At 37.2% G+C, this 22659-nt stretch overlaps 1 protein-coding gene across 2 annotated transcripts in view; it reads right to left on the bottom strand.

Moving 5' to 3' along the window:
• Window positions 1-22659, bottom strand: part of DOCK4 (dedicator of cytokinesis 4) — a 221497-nt gene that overhangs the window by 102930 nt on the left and 95908 nt on the right. For both annotated transcript variants that reach the window (XM_018919599.3, XM_018919601.3), the window contains exons 9-12: window positions 8756-8837; window positions 8099-8159; window positions 6050-6182; window positions 4463-4551 (exon numbers count right to left, since the gene is read on the bottom strand). In XM_018919599.3, coding sequence (XP_018775144.1) covers window positions 4463-4551; window positions 6050-6182; window positions 8099-8159; window positions 8756-8837 — 365 coding nt within the window. The remainder of the gene's footprint in view (window positions 1-4462; window positions 4552-6049; window positions 6183-8098; window positions 8160-8755; window positions 8838-22659) is intronic.

Below are 22659 nucleotides of genomic sequence, written 5' to 3'. Positions count from 1 at the left end.
TTTTGTAAAAGAGGAAATGAAACAGTCAAAGTATTGGTTCCCTTAAATTTCTCAGTGTTTGACAGTCACCATGGAGAAATGATACCATCAGAGTGCCAAGGGGCTGCTGACTGCAGGCAAACAGGCATGAGAAAGCCCCAAAGCACATATCACTGTTTCTAACCACCTGTCTCCATTGTCATACCTGCCCCAGAACCTACATCTTGTCAGATGAGTTCATGCAGTGGGCTGCTCTACCTCATGGCTTTTCTGACCAAGCCTTATGTGACCACTGAGCCAGACCGAGACCTAGTGGCAACCAACAGGTATACTGTGGGAAAAGTCCCACACATGAGGTAAAATACTTCCCTAAACTGAAGGATGGTCTATGGAACTTACTTGAGGTTGGTTGAATTAAAGTTAAAATTATTTGCCTTTGAATGAGCAACCAACCTCACTGCACATTAAAGAAGTTCGATCTCACTTTGAGGTGGGCTCCTCTTTCCACATAATTCCTGAGGACCCTTCCAGCCTAGCTTACTGTATGACCTGATGAATAACCTTCCTCCTTAAGATGACAGATTGTCCTTCCTCATGATGGTACTGATAGCAAACATCTGTCAACACATGGGCTTCAAGTCCTCCATGCTTCAACCAAGGAATTCTAGTTTCAAACACTCACATCAATTAAAGTTAATGTATGCTGAACAGTGTTCCCAGAGGAGTTGCAAAGTAAGTTTGGCATTGGTACCACAGAACAAACCACACTGCACTCAGTACAAATGTAATTAGGTTACATCACTCTTGTCTAGTTCATCAGAACACTCTGAGATAATGGCACAGGGAAAGACTTTCCCACTCCATTTGTTATTTCCATGGACTCCACAAGAGTTCAAAGCTACAGAGCAGCTAGAGGTGTCTATAATTTCTTACATCAGTAATTTAATCTCCATAGGACATGAAAGGATTTCTACCTCCTTTGTTGTCACAACTGAAAAGCACATGTATCCCTTCCTCAGCTTCCAAGAATTATTGTATGAGGCACATGCAACTTTTCAAGACTTGTTATAAGGAAATCCTAATCAGCATTTACAGAAAAGCTTACACTTGAGACTATTAGGAGCCTAAAGGGAAAAGCAGAGTAAAACAGAATGCCTTGCATCCCCTTAAAAGTAAGTCATTCACTCTTTCTCTTCATAGGAATGTGAAGAAAAAGAAATTTGTAGTGCATTTCATTGACATTAAAAGATGATTTTTATCAGGTAACTGACCGGGGAGAACATCCATATATATCATCAGATCCAGGCTTAAATCTCTCCTCTGAGAGATTGGTAAGAGGACATGAATATAAATCACACTTAAGAAAATTATGTGCTACTCAGAAGGCTCTAGAGCCACTTCCACTTTCCCCATGGTATCCTGAATATTTTCAGATCATATACAAAGTTGAATAGTTGCTGCAGGGAAGTTGGAGAAGCCAAGCAATTAGCATGCTCATCTGGGACATGCAAGACTGACTGAAAATCCTTTTCCAAATCAGATCTCTGATTCTACAGATAGAAAAATAGAAATGTGCCATTTTCCTCATAAAATTGATGCAATTAAGTGTGATGTCTCTGCAGGAATATTAGGTTTTCCACTGCTTTTTGCATTTAACATTTAAAACCAAGTAACCAGCTTCTAATTCTAAGAAAAAAATATTATACAAAAAATAGATTTTACAGCCAACTGCTCCAGATATTACTGAAATCTGGTTTGTGTAATAATGACATTCCACAGATACCAGAAACTCTATGTAAGAAATAACAAAGCTACTAAATGCAGCAAAGGTTGTACAATTTGGCCTTTGCAATATTCATTTGATCTCTTACACCAGGCAACCAGGTGTTTTCCAGTAATGTGATAGCTTGCACCAGCTGCAGAGACCAGTGGTGAATGGGAATTGCACCCACTACCTGCTACTCCACTCTGTTAGATTGGAAATTGATACAGCAAACACATTCCAGTTCCCTCTTCAGCAAAGGATACTAAATGATCCATGAGAATACATCCTCCCTTCCATTCCTGCACCACTGAGAAGAGGAAAGGGGAGGAACATCTGTGCCCTGCTCCTTTTTGGGCTTTATAAACAAATGACAGCCATTTGCCTTTATTTGATCATTTTTAGGCACAAGCTGAGAATAAGATGCAAGAGGATTCTGTACTTAAAAACTCTAATGAGTTGAAGCAGAAAAGGTGGGTTTTTGGTGGTGGGGGATTGAGTGGCAAATACAAATGCTATAGTATGTCACTATGCATTTTACGTGCAAGACACTCAAAGTACATTGTGAGTTCCTTTTAAGATTGCCACAAAAACTGGAAGATTTTTTTTTTCCCCTGAAGAATATTATGAACTATCTGATAAACTATTTTAGCAGGGCGACACAACAATTTGTGGGAACTAAAGCATGTAAAATCTCCTGACTGGAAAGAAACTGTACAGGAATGTGAAGAGGGAACAAGCTTAGAGAACAGACAACAGTCTGAAGCATCTTTGCTATTGTTTTTATCATGCTTCCTTTTTAAGTCTTTTCTAAGTATTCAAGGTGATTTGAATAGGGCAAGTGTAATATAAACCAAAAAATGAAGTTTTCCTACATCTGGCTTGTACCTACAACAATTTCTAAGGGAGAGAAAAGACTTCTCTCTCCTGTAATGTAAGGTGTTATCCTTTTTTGACAACAACAAGGTGGCAGCCAAAGCTAATGAGGCTTCAGAACCAGCCACAGAACACTATCACAGAAAAAGACAGCAAATGAAAAATAAAAAGTAGTGTAACAACAATGTTTTCCATGAGGTGTCAGCAGAAGTATCTGAACATGTTGCTAAAACCTTGCAAGTGCTTTTTCAGGCTGCTAAGGAGTCACAGGAGAATGAATTTCATGTGTGTGCTATAAATAACCTTCCATAGTTTATCTTTCACTTGCTCAGTGCTCAAAGTGGCAATACTGCTCACTGTCTCTTTCTCTCTCCAACCTTCACATCCACTGCTGGAATTCTGTGCTGCTCTTCCCTCTTTGCCTCCCTAATCCTGACAATCCTTTTCAAAATGCAGCTAATCTTCCATTTGATACCTTTAGTTTCCAGTCTCCTGCAACATGTAAAAAATTCATGTGCCACGTCTTTCATGTTGAATATTCACATAATTGAGAGTATTCAGATTTATCCAATGTCTCCTAAGAACTGCATATTTAACTGTGAACTTTGTTTCATGAGAGAAGAATAGGATTAGCAATGTATCACAGAGTAAGCACATATTATATGGACAGTCAGAACAACCAAGAGTAAGTTTTTCTTGATGAATATGATTAACACATTTAAGAAGCCAAACATTAAACTTACTCAGTAATGTATCCTTCTTTTTTCAATACATTATTTTTATACTTATTGTCCAGTAAGATCCATGATATTCTAAACCTTAAATATATGTATATATTTGGCTAGATTCTATATGAGAAAATAATCAAATTAGAAATGGTTAAATACATAACTTCAGTCTTGATAAATGAGCTTTTATGTGCTTCTTGGTTATCCTTTAAAGATAGTTAAACATACATTTTCAAGATAAACATTGTTCTTGTAATCAAGTTAAAGAAGCCTGCAAGGATCAGTATAGTTAAAGAAGCATGAAGTCTGCCACACGAAAGGCATTACAAATACAATATACTGGAACCTTGAAAATGAGATTTTTCTATGGTCATATTTCAACTAATTGACATTTCACAGGGAAAACCAACATTTGAATAGAGGGACAACAGACTCATTGTCAATAGCCTCTATTTCGGGTTTCATTTCAAGTTTGACACCCTCTTTGAATGACAGAATTCAGAAAAAGTTAGCACGTTGATATTAAAAACAAAGGAAACAAAAAATGAAAATTCAACACCTCCTGTGAGCCAAAGCACCATTTGTTGGTGTAATATTGCTGCTGTTTCTGCTTCTTTTTCTTATCTCATCGCTCTTTCCAGTAAATTGTTTTTATGTCACCTCAGGATCTCTGCCTTTTGTATATCCCAGCAGAGGGGGCAGGAGAGTGGCTCGTGGTTTTCTTTTTAGTGTGTGTACTAAACCAGGGAATGCCATTCCTAAAACATGACAGTAATGTCCATGGCAGATTTTATATTCCTGCTGAAATGTGACGCAGAAATGTCAAACAATATGGATCAATAACTTAATCAGCTCCAGAACTAAACAGAACTCCAGCAAACAGTAACTCCTCAGCACAGAATAAAAGTTTATATTATATAGTTCCTTGAAAAAAATTTAGTGGTTTTTATTTTTAAATGTGCACGTGAACAGCAGTATTGTACATTTTCATCTGACTATTTTCCTCTATGTGCAAAAGTGTTTCTTTCATAGATGTTAATCTTTCTGCAGTAGAGCTACTTCATTTGCAAACTAAGAAACCCCTAAGAATGCAAAAGAAAGGCAGCAAATGACTCACCTGCATTGGAGCCTGTCAAGTTGTAACGTGCATTCAGCTTCTTAATGATATTTTCATGAATCTGATACCAGTCACTCTCTGTGTTGCACCTAGAAAAATGATAACTTTTTAAATTCTGAAATGGAAGCACAAGTTTATCAGACCAACATCACAACACATCCTTGAATAAATCCTCTTTAGCTTATGAAACCAATAACACAATAGGAGCTAACAAAGCCCATGAAATTGCCTGTCTCAATGGAAACAGTGCCCTTGCCTTTTGAGAGAGGCACCACGAAATGCCTGCTTCGTGTGGCAAAGAACTGGAGAAATACAGGAACAGCTATGCTGAGGAACTCAGCCATGACCAGGTTTATTCCTGTATAGATCTATCCTTCAGGCCTAACCCACACAGAAATCTATCTTGTGACATTCCAAAGAAGACACAAGACTCAGAGATGGTCTTAGTAAACAGAAAAATCTGTGCTATACACTTCAAAGTTACTTTAAAAGGTTGTTATCTTCAGGAGGTAGTCAATGAGAGAGCAAATTACATTTCAGTATTCATTAAGAAAATAGCTGGTTTTCCATAAGGAAAACCTGACTGTGATGAAAACCTGACTCTAATAATCTGATTTCTATTGATAATTTTCTTCCATTGTTTTTACTATCTTAAAACAAACAGTCAATTTTTTTGAAAAATCCAAAATATATTAGGTAGACAAAGCTGACAATTTGTTAACCAAGAATGAACATTTATGAGCCTTTAATGCTCTGGGAGTCTAAATAAGAGCCAGCCCACCTGCCCACTGTTACACTAAGCTGCTTTTCTGCAGCACTGATTCCAGCAGTTCTAACTCACTACAGATGGAGACAGAGGAAAGACACCCATGCCTTCAAGATTTGAGTGCTACCCCTGGGGAGGGCAGAACTTTCTCATACACATGACAATACATGTCCCAGACCACTCCACAAAATAGTTCTTACTACAATGTCCAAGATCAGCAGGAAATTGCATGCATTGAGTTGCTACTAGAAAATCAAACTTTCTGCCAATTGCTATCAGCCAAAATCCACTATCTAATCAACCACTCAGTTTTAAACCTACTTCAGATTTTTCATTCTCCAGCACTATCTGCCTTCTATATTTTTGTTATTCCCATTACATAGTTGCTTTATTTTACAAAAAAAATGCTCTGCTGCCTTTTCTTTTTCTTTTTCTTTTTCTTTTTTTTTTTTTTTGTAGCTACAAAGTACTTCCACTAGATGCCTGATGCCTAGGCAGCACAAGGCACTTAAACAAGTCCAAAAAGCACTTCATATTGCCATAATAAGAAAGCTCCAGAATAATGTGAAAAATGCTGATACATACACAAATACCTCAAAGGATGTGGCCTTTACCTTTGCTATTATCTACACCCGTAGAACTAGCCAAAATTTCCACACTGTGACCAAAAAAAAAATAAATAGCCAGAGAAACCCAGCTACTGTGCATTTTTGGAAAAGAAAGGAGATAGAGTTATTTAGTCGCACTGCATTTAATACCACTGATTCTGATGTAAATGACTCTAAGGTACTTTCAAAAATTAACGAAAAAACATTTCTTACATGTAGACTTTTAAGACAAGGTCGTCCTTTGAATCCCCTGCCAGCAAATCTGCAATGCTGAGGACTGCACAGCCAAAGGGCCGTCTGTATTGGACATTGCAGGCGTTTTTCTTTTCTCCAGCTCCCATTCGTCCTGCCAAACAAAGCACATATTTGATGCACCATCCATGGAACTGCGTCTCTCCAAACCACAGCAGGGAGGCAGCAAGCAATCCAGCTCAGACAAGGCCAAGGGTACTCCCATTGGGAACCCACCTGGTCCAGCTTTGTGCTACATTCAGAGAGCCAAGTGGTACAGCAAGTCCACTAAGTAGGTGGTGATCTTGAAAGCATCTCAGACCTGAGGTTCTGCTCATCCTCTCATGACCCCCAGTCAACAAACACCACTTTGTAACACCCAGTCATAGAATCCTCATGGCACCATCAAATTAAACTTAGAGTTCAGACATGACAGAGTGTTCAACATTCACTGTCTGGTAAGAATTATTTTACTGTGGTTGCTGCTACCTATCATTTATGCGAGAGGTCTGACTGAACCATTACAATTTGGTAATCAAATGCTGTTTCCTTATAGGCAGCTGGAAAACATGGGAATAATTGACCAGTTGCAGAAAAATAAAGAGATGAAACACAGGGAGAAAAGATGAAAAAGGGCAGAAGAACAATTTGTGGTAATGAAGGCAGTCAAGATAAAGAGATTGAAGCAAAATATGTTTTCTAGCTTTTTTTATTTGATTTAAATGCAATTTATCAATCTTCCCACTGTGTTCTTGACATTTGAAACTGCCCTCTTTCCAACAATTTTATTCAATTGTGCACTAGCAGTTATGTATCTTTCCCACCAAGTCTTAATTTCTGTCAAAAAAAACCTATAGCTGCAGTTGCTGCAGGGCAACGTCTCCTCCAAATATCCCTATGTATCACAGCAGCTTGAAGAGTAATTGTTCATTTTCACACCACAAAGCAGATAAATGTTGGTTTAACTTTTTAATATTTCAGTGGTTCATTTATGAACTTGACTGTGAATATATTTGAAACTTATACAACTGGAAAAATCCTACTCTTTAATATTTTTAGTACATTTATTCTTCTAACTGTACTTACATCAGAATTTACCATATCTTTTCAAAAATCTTGCCAAAAAACCAAAACACTGTATTTTGATGAAAGATAAAATTAGTATTAAAATGCTGAAAATTATAATTACGGAAAATTATTATTACAGAAAATTATAAATATGGAAAATTATTTCTCACGGCTGTAAAATAAAGAAACAATTCAGTAATAATTTGTTACTTTGTAACAAATTGTTTCTGCACTCAGCATAAGTTACAGTGACTACACTTCAAACCAAAATGCCTTTCAAAAATAGGAAGAAAAGTTATATTTAGTACTGCACTGATGCAACTAGAGGCAGTTTACAAAGAAAACAATATATCTAGGAGGTCGGAAGCAGACCCAAAGATTATTGTTTCACATCAGTACAGCCCAGAGGACTTCTTAAAATAAGTACACAAACATACGCTTTTCTTCTCCTCCACTTTTTTTCTAGAGGACTTGATGTCTGTCTATAGCATCTGGGATTAAAAATTTTATGAAATATTGTCCATTTTTTTCATTTCTCCTCCTTTTTAAAGGAGTCACAGAGAAGACAAAATTAATCAGAACAATATCAGATATACATCAGATATTAGATACAAATGAGGTACACTGAATGTCCAGACAAGCTTTTCTATGTTCAAAGGATGCTTGAAATTACACTTCAGAACAAGAATGACAACTCCATCATTTTAACACAGTTCATCTTTGACACTTTCATTTTGTTTTGTGATAGTGACAAAGTATACTGCATCTAAACTCAGCAGTATACCTGATAAATAACATAAAACAATGCTAAGAAATCCAAGCCATTTTCCAACAAAAACCAGGCAGTTTCTTTTCCAAAAGTTTATTCAAAAATCTAGCTATTATAGCAAATCCAAAAGTTAGCCCCAAGCAGTTTTCTTTTATCTCCTGCCAAATGTCTAACAAATAAAACATCATACCTACCTATTCGGATAATGTGCACAGTGATATAGATGTCCTTCCTGAGTTCACTGCTACCCAAATCCTGCACAAGATCAGAACCTCATTATTTATGACTCCTGATTAAAATGCAACATTTCAAGAGACCCGTACACACTGCTTTCACTGCCAGTGAGTTCATTTATACAGCATTAACAAATCACTTCAACACCTTAAATTGGCAGCCATGCACTTAAAATGAGTGTCCTAAAATATCCTGGTTAGAATTTGCTGTAGTGGAGCAAAATCAGTGGGAGGGCACACAGACTTGCTGTGTGCCTTGAACAGTAGTGATGCATTTGTGCAATTCCAAATATTCCGGAAGTACAGAGAGTGCTGCACCAACAATTGTTTGGGTGCAAAAAGTACAAGGAGGAAACACAGCTGGTCTTTGTTGCAGAGAGAAGGACTGGTACATATGCCTACATGGAAGTTCAATGAGTGTCGACATACTGCCATAAAACATTTAAATTGGGGCTTCACCCATACACTTCAGCCCCTCAGACCAGCCTTTTGAGTAGATGTTCATAGCAATGCAAAAGCCTAGGGAGCAGCTCTGAGTCAACCACAAAATAACAATTTAATCCAATTTCTATTCTCAGCATCCAACACAAAAAAACATAGAGATTAGGAAGAACTCACCACAAAGAGAGAACAGTGTCTTTCAGGCTTTTCTGGACATTTTGGCAAACCATTTCTATTCAGTCTTAAAAAAAATCTTTCACTGTAAGAAAACAAATATGACAGATATGTTGAACAACACTACAGCAAAAGTAGATTTCATTTTGATCTTATTTCCAGATGCAAACTTTCTCAAGATAAATACAAATGAAATAATTTCTTTCTGAAAGTCTCAGATGTATGAATGAAAAAAAAAGGGAGATGCTAGTGAAGGGTGGTGATTAACTTAACCACTAAGAAAATTACTAAAAACTCAATACAAAATAGAAGACTGATTGTCATTTGGAAGAATGATATTGTACATCCTAGTATACAGAGAAACACAAGCAATAAAATCCATATATCCTATAACTAAAATTAGATGTGTAGTAAGTTGGTATTGATTCTTGCTAAACAAATGTCAACATCACCATGTTTGTATTCAACCAATATTCTTTTTCATATGTAGGCTGACAATTGTAGGAGACATTTTTCTTACCCAACTCCATTTAAACCTCTTACAAGAGTACACTGATTTTAGCAGTTTCGTAAGAGTCCTCAAAGTACCAGCAGGGCAAATTTCATTTTTGAAATCCTGTTTTGCAATCTACTGTGAGGTGTTAAACACTACAGCAGATGCAAGTATTAATACTGCTAGTAGGGAGATGCAGAGAATTCTTATTTCCAAATAGAAAAGGGCACAAGGGCACACTGGAAGAGAAATTGTTTTTTTAAATATTTCCATTAGATAGTAGGATTTATGGATAAACTCTATGTAAACCTGGCAATTCTTGCATGGCAATATTATGATAAAGCCAACCTTCCATGCTTTGGATAATTTTCACTAAGACACAGCCTCCTAAAAAATGTAACAATCATATTTCTGTAGTGAGAGATGTGGAAGATGGCAAAGGCAAGTAAGTGTTACAGACACTTCCCTTCACCCTCTCATCCCCAGCCCTAGCTGGCCAGACATGAGTCTGGATCTTCTGTAATGCTCAATCAGAAAAAAAAATTTCATAAGTACACCTATTATTTTTTTTTCTCAGCTGTATCCACATCTTCTCCTTATTGCAGAAGCTAAACATGGTTAACCACTGCTCTATATCAAGCATAGCTTTTCAAAATGCAGCTGGAAAATCGCTAGGAATATGTTGGATGAGATCCATCTCAATAGAGACTAATTAAATCTTTATTGCACCAGCATTTCCCTTGTAGAAATTCTGCATTGATCATTCATGAATCAGTCATTCACATTAAAAGGGACCTCAAAGGGCCTCTATGTCCAAACTCCTGCTCAGCGTGGGGTCAGCTATCAGGTCAGATTAGCTTGCTCAGAGCTTTGGCCAGTTGGGTCATGAAAATCTTCAGCTATGGAAACCACAAAGGCTCTCTGAAAAACCCATTCCAGTGTGTGACTGTTCTCAGCTTTTTCTTTATATCCAGATGCACCCCTTGCTTCAGTCTGTATCCCTTGTCTCTCACTGTCCCACCATTGGTGTCATTGATCTTCTTGTAGGTAAATGGGGACAAACTTCTTACTGGGGACTGTTGCCATAGGACAAGGGATAATGGCTATAAACTAAAAGAGGATTGATTCAGAATAGAAATAAGAAAGGATTTTTTTATAATGGCAGTGGTAAAACACTGGAACAAGTTTTCCAGTGAGGTAATAGATGCCCCACCATGGAAATAGTCAGGCTGGACAGGGTTCTGACTAGCAAGACTCCAAGGCTCGATGATCTTTTGAGGACTTTTCCAACATTAATGATTCTGTGACAATGTCTCAGCTCGTTGCAGAGGGGCCGAATTAGATGACCTTTAAAGGTCCCTTCTGACCCAAAACATTCTACACATCTGTGATTATTATGTGATTTAGCTCCCCTCAAAACTGCTTCTTCTCCACTCTGAACAAGCTCCACTGCCTCAACCTGACCTCCCAGTCAGAAAACAATGTGAGACCTTCTGCTGAATTCACATCAGCTCATTAATATTGGTCTTGAAGGACCCAGAACTGTCAGGGTTTGACCAGTGCTGGGCAGGGGATGATCATTTCCCATAAGCAACGGGCCGTGTTGTTGTTGACACATCCCAAGATGCTGTAACACTCTAGAGCACACTTCTTGAGAGCTATTTCTGGAGAATGCTCTATGCTTTTATGTGCCAGCTATCCAGGCTAAAAACCTAAATATTTAAGACTTTCTTCATGAGATTATTTGAAAACTTTCATGCAGTATTCAGCTGTACAGCTTTTTTATCATACACCATAAAAGGCAGAACCTAAGTAACAGTAGAGTGGAGCTCACATGTCAAAGTACATGAAAATGTTTTTTCTTCAACAGAATGCTATTTTTATCATTCACTTTTTATGACACAGCAAACTTCTTCAGCTTAGGTCTCCATGAGAATGATAACATTGAGTTTTAAAGACTGTTTATGTAAGTGTATTTTTACAGAAAAACAAGCTGGTATTTTGCTGTTGATTTACAAATGGTTTCCAAATAATTATGCTTTTTCATTTAGAATTGAGCTAATTTGCAATATTGGAAAATACAGTTTAAAAAAAGTGTAGAGCTTTGTTTATAGGTCTCACACAAAATTACTGTACATTGAACAGGAATTATTAATTCTATTGCCAAAGTAGCTAAAGTTTTAGGACCGCATTATGTGTGGCACCACTCCAAACTGGATACAAAATTAAAAAGTCTGTTCCAGAAGTAACAGAGCTTCTGTGTACTCGGTATGTATCAATAAAAATTTGGCCAGTAAAGGTGATTCTGAATTTTACCACTTTATCTTTAGCCTCTATAACAATTTGAAAGTAATACATATATGCATACACATCACATCTCACTATAGTTTTGTCTTTAAAACAAATGCTAGATTTGTTGGTTCAAAGAAAAATACCATTCATAGGCTATCTTCATAGCTTACCTGCTAACTGGAAAATACATTTAATTGGGAGTGTATTCTGTATTTAATTACATTTATATTCCACACAAACAAAGGCACATCTTTTGAAGGCTTTCTATTCACTATCCACTACAATATGAAATTTTCAAGCTCTGCTTATACTCACAGATCATGATATTATGATTCACAACACAACTGAAAGCCAAAGACTTCTGTAATGCCACAAAGAAATATACTGATTGCAACAGATATGTAATGGCTATGCAGATCCACTTTCCTCATTTGCATTTGAAATTTTCTTTCACTGAAGCCGAGTGAAGCAATGAAAAAAGAAAACCAAAAACAACAACAACAAAAAAAAAAAAAAAAAAAAAAAAAACAAAAAAAAAAAAAAAAAAAACCAAAAAAAACTTAATCCTTGCTTGGTGCTTTATAATAGCTTTTTTTTTTTCACTAGAAACACATGACAGAACCAGTCACACCTCAGATTAAAATGGTTATCTTTGAACACTACCAGGGAGCAAATGCAAGCAGTTAGACTTGTGAGATTACAAGACCAACATGGCAATGTTATATCTACGTACACAGAGCATGGGCATTTATATACCATTTCAAAGGATTTCTGTAGAGACCAGCAGGTTGGAAAAAGTGCTAAGGAAAATAAACAGCCTTCATAAAACAAAAAAAAAGACAGACTTCCCAAGATCTGAAAGCTTGGCTTCAAACAGCAGTAAAAATCCCAGAGGGTTAAACCTAGAGCTAGCATGTTACTGCACAGCAGTTTTCTCAGCAGTCAGCTACACATACATAGATACAGAAAACATACACAGCAGTACCACAAAACAGAAATACCTCTTCTTTGTATTAAGACAATTTGATTTTAGTTTAGACTACCATGAACTTTTCATGAGCACCAAGCTTGCCACTTAAACATGTCGTACATATTTAAACTCAGCTGTCTTCCTACTGAAAATAAGGAAATAACTAATGCTGGAGAGATTAATTTAAGAAGGTCAACAAGGGATTTTTGTACTGTAACTTCTCATGCATTAGCAGAGTAACAACATGTTCCAAATCTGCAGGCTTAACAGATGCATTTTAAAGGAACATGGCTGAAAACTGTTCTATTTTCATATGTGACCCCTATTTCCTTAGTATTAGCAGGAAAATATTACCAGTCACATGGTACCAGTCTAGACAGATTGCTTGCTCTGTGATTTATAAACACACTATCAAAAAAAAAAAATATGGCCAGATTTATACCACATGGCATATTCTTTTGGCAAAATTATTACATCAAATACTCGTAATTCTCAGTACAGCTCCACTTTCAGACATCTTTCTAAATACTCTCTGCTTGAAAATAGGTTACAGTGATTTCCAAAGTAAACAATGAGAAGCAATAAGAGAATTCTGCCACATAATTCACCACCTCAAGTTTATTACATTCCAGGACACTGTCAATGGATGTTCAGTAGGAACTTGAATCTGAATTGACTTCATTTACAGCTAAAGGCTCAGAGGTTTCATGAAACCCAGATCAGACAGAAAATGTTACCCTCACACTTAGTGGTGAAATACAGAGGAATGTTGTACAACACATCTTAAGGTACTGAAAGATCATAAAGCCTTGAGGTACATCCTTAACCAGAGAATAACTGAATGATAAATGTGCCAACATGACTTAGCAGTACCAGCTGATTCGCAGTAATTACAGGACAGCAAAGGTCCTGTATTGCATCTGTTATGTACTTTAAAAAGCATTCCCAAATTTCTAACTGTAAAATACAAGGCAATAAGCAAAGGGGGCCAAAAAAGGAAGAATGAGTACTATAAAAATGTCAGCCCATTTCAGATAAAGATCAAAGCAAAAATACTAACAAAAAACCACAAAACAATCTTATTATGGTACATCAGCTTATCTTTCTGTCCCCTAGCCATGGTGACAACATAAGGGAAGAAGAAGAGAGCATTCAAAGAATGTTCATAGATTTATGCAGTGGAGCTCAATTTCCCTTGGCTAGCTGTACAGTTATCAAGGGAAAAAGAAAGCAGAAAAGGGGATTGGAGGAAAAGCAAAACAGATTTACATAGTTAAATCAAGCTCCTGCTCTTATCCTCTTTTACCTCTTTATTAACTGAAAATACCCTAGAGAAATTAGTTTTTATTACAGATTTTATGAACAAAACCTATATTATTTTAGATATTTGCAACTGTATTTTAAATGAAAGATGGCATCATACATTTCTTAAAGGAGCTAGACAGCAGTACCTTTAAATTACTTTTCATGATGTACCAGGAGCCAGAGGAAGGTGTCAGTTTAAAAACAGAATACTGTTTTTAGGAATCTATCCGCATGTATTTACAACTAAAGAAAAAACATATACCAGAAGCTGAAGCCTTCAGTGATCTTAGTCTGCCACCAGGGATAAACATTTTGCATCACAGCATTACCAGTGCACAGACCTACAGATCCTTTAAGCTGAATTACAGTCTTGATTTCTTGATTATTATCCTAGTCAATGACTGAGCCAACAGCATGGATACAAGCAGATTTGCAGTATCTTTCCCCAAAGATTAAACCTGAAGGGAGCAGGAGAAGTTGGTAAAGTGAAGGGAAACAACAGCATTTAAGAAAATTCCCTTTCCTCCAACGCCTCCCAGCTTCCTATGCATTCAATGCCATTTGGAGGTTTACAAGGAGCATGCCTGTATTTTGTGTCAATCCTAACATGCCTTTTGCTGGTAGCCAGTGTGACTGCAATATGTTCCTCATGAGATGATCTGTAAACCATCTATCTATCTATCTATCTATCTATCTATCTATCTATCTATCTATCTATCTATCTATCTATCTATCTATCTATCTATCTATCTACATACACACACATATATGTATATGTACACACACACCACTGGTGCTCAGTATAGCTCACGGTTACCTAATTTGGCACACAGATGTCATGGCTGGCTCACATACTCCTACTCCAACACTGCCCTTATTTCTGAATGTAGCTAATTGCTTAAGCTTCACCAGGTCATGTCTTCCAGTGTTTTCATCATTACATTTAAAAACAGTTATTTCTCCTGTCAGTTTTCAACTTTTCCAACAGACTCCATAAGAGGGTTATTTGCTAATGCATGTGAGCAGCATAATCAATACCACACGTTCCTCTTGGGTTTATCTGCTTTAAAAATGTGTTTATCTATACAAGCTCAGATCAAAGATCTATATAAGCTAGCATCCTTAGTCTAACTACAGCAAGTAGAAGATATTTGAGAAAGAATCTTTAGACAGTGGATAAGAGGGTGGATTTGTTTTGCTGAATGTGGCTCTTTGTGAGAGGAACTGAGCTACATCATGAAATACAGCTAATTTCTAACACACCCTCACTCCTGGGAGGGCTTATGAAAGGTATAATTAAATGAGGATCTGTCTACCCATAAAACAAAATACCAAACCTTCTCAGAAGCATTTTTTTGCTAGACAACACTTGTGCCTTTTTTTTTGGAGCTTGTTCCTACCATATCCACTTCATTTTACTTATTCACAGATGCAATTTGTTGTAAAGTCACATGCAGCAGCTCCCATGCACAGGCTGAATAGGACAGTCTAGGCCATCAGGCCAAAGAAACACACTTGCTGAAACATCAATTCCTCAAAAAATACTTGAATTAGCCTGAATAAAAATGTTAATTCTCTTGCAATTCAAGAATGGCCAGTATTTAAAGGGCAATTTATCAAAACTGTCTCATTAATGACAACAAATTATACAGCACTGCAAAAAGTCAGATAAAATGAATGGCTCATAGAAGTGCTGTGGTTTAACCCCAGCCAGCAGCTCAGTCACCAGCTCACTCCCCCACAGTGGGGTAGGGGAGGGAATCAGAAGGGTAAAAGTCATAAAACTTGTGGGCTAATGTAAAGGCAGTCTAAGACAAAGTAGAGGCCACACACACAAGCAAAGCAAAGCAGGGAATTCATTCACCTCTTCCCATGGGCAGCAGGTGTCCAGCCATTCCCAGAAAAACAGGGCTCCATGACAGGTAACGGTGAGTGAGGAAGACAAATGCCATTACTCCACCACCTTTCCTTCTTTTCTTCCCCCAGCTTACTATGCTGAGCATGATGTCTTATGGTGTGAGATCCTTCCCTGTGTTTGGGTCAGTTGGGATCAGCTGTCCTGACTGTATCCCTTTCCAACTCCTTGTGCACCCCCAGCCTCCGCACTGGCAGGGTGAGGAGCAGAAAAGGACTTAACCTTGTCTCAATTCTGCTCAGAATAGCTAAAACATCCCTGTGCAACCAGCACTGTCCTCAGAACCACTCCAAAACACACCCCCATACAGCCACTGTAAAGAAAATGAACACTACCTCAGCCAAAACCAGCACAAACCAGAATTACTACTGAAACTATTAGAACCTCTTACAAAGCAGGATGAAGGGGTTTGGCCTCCTGGTGCTGTGGGTAACCCAGACTATCACTGCATTCCTGTGGCAGGCACCATCTTGGAAAGCTCAGATGCCATTTTCCCTTTGTGTCCCTACTGTCAGCAGTGGGGGCCACCATCTCAGGAGAGGGTGGTACCCTGCCAGTTTGGGTTCATTCCCCCTTCCTGAGATTTAGCAATTTTGTATCTAGTGATTATTTACTGGGGTTTATTTTGGATTTTTTTTTTTTTTGCCTGTTGCTGTTCCACTTGTTAGTAAACCATTGTTTTATCCCTCATACTTACTCACATTTCTTCCTTATTGGTGGAAAGGGATTAGTTTATACTCAGGGTAGGTAACTCATTTTAGAGTGCACATCTCCTTAAATTGTCTTAAACCAAGATACCCAGCAATGAAGGTTAATCTTAACCTGTAGAACATATCTTCTTACAGAGACTACCAAAAAAGTAAATTTTTAAATCCTCCTGCCAAAATTTTGGCTATAAAGCCAAAATTTTGGCAGGAGGATACAGTTGTGTCAAACATTCCTTTCAAACATCTCCTTCCCACTAGATGAATCCTATCTGCTTTTACTATTGTTGTTAATGAATATGTAAAACTGAGCTATGAGTAGAATTAGTCCGTTGTGAGGGAGAAATAAAATATATATTTGCTACTGATATTGGTATCCCTGCCCATGGCAGGGAGGATGGAACTAAATGATCTTTTTGATACTCTTTCAATCAAATTGATTCCATGACTGCATGGTATCTGAAAACGAAAAAAACTAAAACATCAGTAAGTATAAAGGAGAAACAGGACAGACCTGTAGAAATACTTGTAACATACCAACCCATTGATTTTGAAATTTCTAATTGCTCCTGGTATGCTCCTGTAAAGAGTTTCTAAATCCAAAACAGATTTCAGGTCAAAACTTGGAATCAGACTTAGGGAAAGAATAGAAAACGCAAGCAAGCTTGAACACCCATGGGATACCCAAGAGGCTCAAGTCTCTTAGGCTATGTGTGATTATGGAATGCTGATTACATTACAGGTCAGTATAACAGTGCAGTGAGTAAGTGTTTTGCCATGTAAAACAAGAAATGACAATGTACTAAACAGGGCACACTGACTGGCTGGGCCAGTGCTTCCATGCCCTTGCCTCTGGAGGCATTCCACAGCAGGCAGTCCAAGACAGTATTCCCAAGCAAAGAAGCAGAATTCAACTGAGGCACATCCTTCACTTTTCTAGTTTTACTGGGACCAAGAAACAATCTTTTTGCCAGTCTCCACTGATAATTCCCACTCCAAAATATCTCCACATCTAGGATCCAAGCACAAAGACTTTTACTACTACTCTATTCCTCCCAAGGCTAACAGCCTCTATATGACCTGACTATATTCCTGCACACAGGAATTTTGCTGCTTACAATGAGTAACTGGAAAAAATTATGCACATTTTCTGAGGGGAAGCTTTTTAATTTTCTGGAAATTCAGCTTCTTTTTAAAGGTGCTTTTTGTAAGCCAAATTACAGCTGTACTAATATATTCTTGTCCACAAGAATGCACAAGTTACCATGGATCTTCGAGCCAGTAATGAAATAATTAAGCCTGCTTATATGCCGTGTGTATATAAACATATATCAATAATTTAAAAAAATAGCAACCACATTCAGAAATGGATGTACCAAGTGAGCCATCTAAAGAGGTATTTTTATTCCAAATGCATAAAAGATTGGTACAAGAGTAGTGGCTGCTCTCTTGTCAAAGTGACCTTTACATTTTCTTTGAGGTGTTTTAACCTTCCTGCTAAAATTAAGACTAACTCTTGAATTTGTAGGATGTAAATAAAGCTAGGCTGGTTTTGTTTTATTTTTGCTTCTAAGGAGTAGAAGGACTTTTGCTTCTAAGGACTCCTTTAAGCATCTGCTAGCCAGAAAAATGAAGATGCTTCATCTCTCCTGCATCTATGAGGCATATATACATATCTATAAATACATATATACATTGATTTTGTGTAGTTCGCTGTAGCACAGTTTTAATACTGTGCAAGATTAGATATTTTTGTGAACACGGCACAGGAAATTGAAAACAACACTGAACTACCCTAAGCTGTGATCCACTATGAGTGCAATCCTGCTTTTGTGGAAATACTGTAATAGAAAAGTAGCTCTGAGCTAATTTATGGTTCAGGTTCCCATGGGTTGTTCCCTTTCTCAGAAATGCTGCTAGTTCCTTTATCTTAAATCCCTGCACTGCTTAGCAGGCACATCTGCATGGAAAAAGTCAGGATCCAAGAGTACCTCAAGACAAAAAGCATCCATGGATAACGTGGGGGTATCTGAGTAATAATTTCCAAGGAATAGTATGACCAAAGTGAAGGTTAAAGAAACACACTAAAAATAGTATTTTATGGGAAATAGGTGGAGTAGATTATTACCTTATGATGGATTAAAAATTTTAGGGAGCACCTGGATTGTGCTACTGAGATACATAATTCACATTGCTGAAAAAGTACAGCAAAGTCCAGCCTGAGCTCTGCCTTTAGCCATTGTTCACACCTCCCAGAAATTCTGTGCTATTGGAACCAGGCAATTATGTCTGAGGCACAGTTAAAACACATCCTTAAACAACTCAAAAATACCACATACACTTTTTTCCCCCAGAATGATACTAATTCTCATAGATAATGTTAGAAACAAACCCCTGTCTTTATGCAGGGTTATTTATTAATAGAGCCCCTGAATTTCCATGACATTCAGAGACGCAATGTGGTGCTGCATCAACGCAAGACTTAAATATCAAACAATCAAATATAGAAAAAGAAACCATATGCAGAAGCAGAAAATCTTAATACCAACTAATGTGCATGCATATATGCTCATATGAAATTTTTTCACCCTCTCCAGCTTTTGTACTTGAGATACTTTGCACCATTGGAAATTATTTCCAAATCTGGATTTAAAGTGTCCTCGCAATTCTTTTCCAAACTTAATTTGTTTTCATCTCTGATGTCAGAATAAATTAAAGAAACAAGAGTAAGAAAAAGAGATGAAAAGCAGTAACAGACTCATTGTAGACCTGGGCATCCTGATAGATATGTTTTTTCAAAAACTGTTGAAAAAAGAGTTGTGTTTTGTTGTTTTAAAAACTAAAACACTAAGTAGCGAATATTTTGACTAATTAATGTGGATTACAGCTTCTGGCAAGTGATTTCACTGAATTAAATGAATAATAAAACTGAAATAAGAAAGGGATAAAAAGATTGATGATGTGGATGTCACTAAAAGGTGACATTGAGAGTACAACAAAGGAAGGGTAATCTTATCCTTTGGTATGGTCTGGAGTTTACACAACCATCAAGTATATAATCAAAAGCTCACCAAAAAAAAATGCAATTTGCTTTCATTGGCCTTGGATAAACAGCCTATTCTCTTTGTGCTGTTTAAGAATCTCTTCTCATTTAAGGGCAATATGATAGTTACAAACAAGGTTGTTCAAGGTGATAGCAAAAGGAGGATTAGCATGTCAACTTATCTCCACTCCCCACACAGATGGGGCCAGAGGCATCAATAATTTCTGATAAGATGGTCATATCATATTGACACAGACACAAAATGTATATCAATGAAAGAAAATCTCAACAAGCTCCATCTTACTGAAGTGCTGCCTTGAAATTTTCCCACTAATAGTACTGCTACTTGGAAAAAAAGCAAATGGTTTGGAATGCTACATATGAACTATGGGTCATATTACAGATTTAAGAATTTCTGCAGCAGTATGTTGGCATAAGACAGAGGCACAAACTCTACAGAAATGTAAAGGGCAGCAAAGCGAGTGGCACTGTGAGCAGGAGATGATGCCACACTTTTATGCATACCCATCAATGCCAAGAACAGGGGCCACAGTCTGAACTGAACAAATGCAGGCAGCAGCCTTAACACCTTCCATCCCCTTTCTCATAATGCACTACCCAGTTTTGCTAGTGTTTGCAAAATTCTCCTGAAAAAAACCCAGGCAAGATCTCTAGATGGTCATGTGCTACACATATTAATACATTTTTATGGCATCTACACTGGAAAGGTGGGAATTTCAGAGGATGTGGGCATAACTTGATGTTTTGAACACAGTCATCTGGTAAATGTTTTCTTTGGACGTTTTGGCTTTGGTTTTTTTATAGCAGCAGAATATTCTTACAGCAACAAATAAAGTTAACACAGACTCGGTGAATAATGCACACTGTCTAGAAAACAGTTAGGCTCTTATTTTGTGCCCTGCCACTTGTTAAACTGATTCTATTAAAAGCTAATAAGTGAGATCTTTCCAGGATCTGATAAGAAAAAAATCAATATTTTTTTGATTAAATGATTGGTGTTCTTAGAGCTCCAGTGTAAATGGGCCCCCTGGCTATACTAAGGTCATCACTGCTGAAAAAAATGCTGTATTGAGTAGGTGATTTTAGTACATGTGAACAGAAAGCACAGACTGCCATCATGATCTCTTATTTTTCTGAAAAAGTGCCACTGCAAAATTTGTAACTTTGTAACCCCTTGAAGTGTTTATCATTGGCTTTTTAAGTGTGATCTTACTGCTGAAAGAAAAGTTTGTTTCACTGACTTCTGTTTGGGTAAGAGAAAAAGATATCCCCCCAAAGCCAACAATCATCACCACACACTATTCAATACTCTAAATGCTGAGGCTCTATATATTCACCTTCATATTCCAAGGAATAGAAAAACTTCTAAAATTTCACAAATGACCACACATTACGACTGATTTATAAAGAAGCTAATAAAGAACATCAGAGCACAGGATTGTTGCAGTGTGCTCAAATGTTGCAAACAGTTTTCCAGGTGATTTTTTGAGCTGTAAAAATGGCCTATCTCTTACCTAAAGTTATTGTTTCTCATTGTTTGCACTCAGGGTTCTATAATCCCTTTGAACTCTGTAATTGTTTCTGCAATGTGATTGTAGTAGAAACAATTACATCCCAAAGCACAGCTAAGTTACTCTGTTTTACAGAACTTGTCCCCATTCAAACCATGATCCTGTAATATCCATCTTACATACACTGTTTTATGATCTACATGATCAAGTTGAATTAGGTGCTTTTGAAGACAGCCTTCCAATCATCTCCACATTTTGATCACAAGCCAGAGCTATGAATCCAAACTAGAACATATGCTGCTGCCACTCAGTCCACACAACCACAGATTTAGTCCACAGCAAAATCCTTCAAACATTTACACATTAACATTGGGTCTGCATGAGCTGCTGCTCTACAAACCCACTCCTACTGGATCACACCACTTGCATAAGTAAACAGCAGCCTTAGACTTTCAAACTGCTGATTTGCTTACAACAATGTTAGATTATATAAAAGCAAATCTTCAAGGCTCTGTACCAAATTGGTAGGTCCTTCTGATTTTTTTCTCAAACATTTGTGCAACATGCTGAATTCCAGAACTGATTTTATAAAAGCATTTCTTTAACAACACAAAGTAGCAGTACAGATCCAGGTAGAGTATGTTTGAGCTCATATACTTTAGGAACAACTCCAAGTAGACAGTAAAAGCTCAGCAGTGGCCAGAAAAACAGGATTGAACTAAAAGACAAACAAATCTCAAGAGATGTGACCATGGACCTCTTTCATTTTCCAACTACAGTAACAGCACCTCTCTACAACTGCATATGCTAAAATGCTTCCTTTAGGATTCCATACTAGTGAAATTAGTTCTAAAATTTAAGTGTCATCATTATCGTATTTTACTTTCTTAAAGAACCAAAAATACCCAAGGAACACACAAACTGGGCTTCTGACCTTAACAGAAATAAAAGAGGAACAGAAACATATGGTTAGAAGACAAAACAGCACATAAACCAAAGAATTTTGCTGGAACAAGCCATATGGTTGTATCATGTTAAAGCAGTGCCACTCACACTTGCTCTGCCCCACTCAGGGGCTATTACTGTTCTAGGAAAGGAAACTGCAAAGCAGCAGGAAGGGGAGACAAATGGAACATGATACAAAAACACACCAGGGAAAAGTCTAGGAACCATCAGGGGTTGACTTCAGTTGTTTATTGTTAATTTAAGCGATACCAAGAATTATTCCTAGCAGCTAGTTTAGCCAGAAAATACAGATATATACATATGCATACAGATCAAGTGAAATTAGCATGCACCAATTAAGTAGAAAATGACTTACAACTGTAACCTTAATAAGCATAGGCATGTCATGACTCAGATTTAACTACTTGACTTAAATACTGACAGTTTTTGTGCTTCCATAGAAGTAGAATAGTCACATTCAAAAAAAGCTTTTAGAGTGGGAAGGCACACATTAGACAATTATTTTAATATAGGAACAGTCTGGAAAGTAATATTTATTATTATTGTTTATTAACAGCAACAATAAAGTCATAGATAAACCTGTTTTTTACTGTTACCCCTAACTTAATACAACAGGACTGCCATTATTGTGGATGCCAACATAATTAGAAACAGCTATTTTTAACAGCAATTTCCAGCAAGCAAAGA

This window comes from Serinus canaria, chromosome 1A (assembly GCF_022539315.1).
Source record: "Serinus canaria isolate serCan28SL12 chromosome 1A, serCan2020, whole genome shotgun sequence".
Lineage (NCBI taxonomy): Eukaryota > Metazoa > Chordata > Aves > Passeriformes > Fringillidae > Serinus > Serinus canaria.
This window is presented reverse-complemented; position numbering and strand designations above follow the sequence as displayed.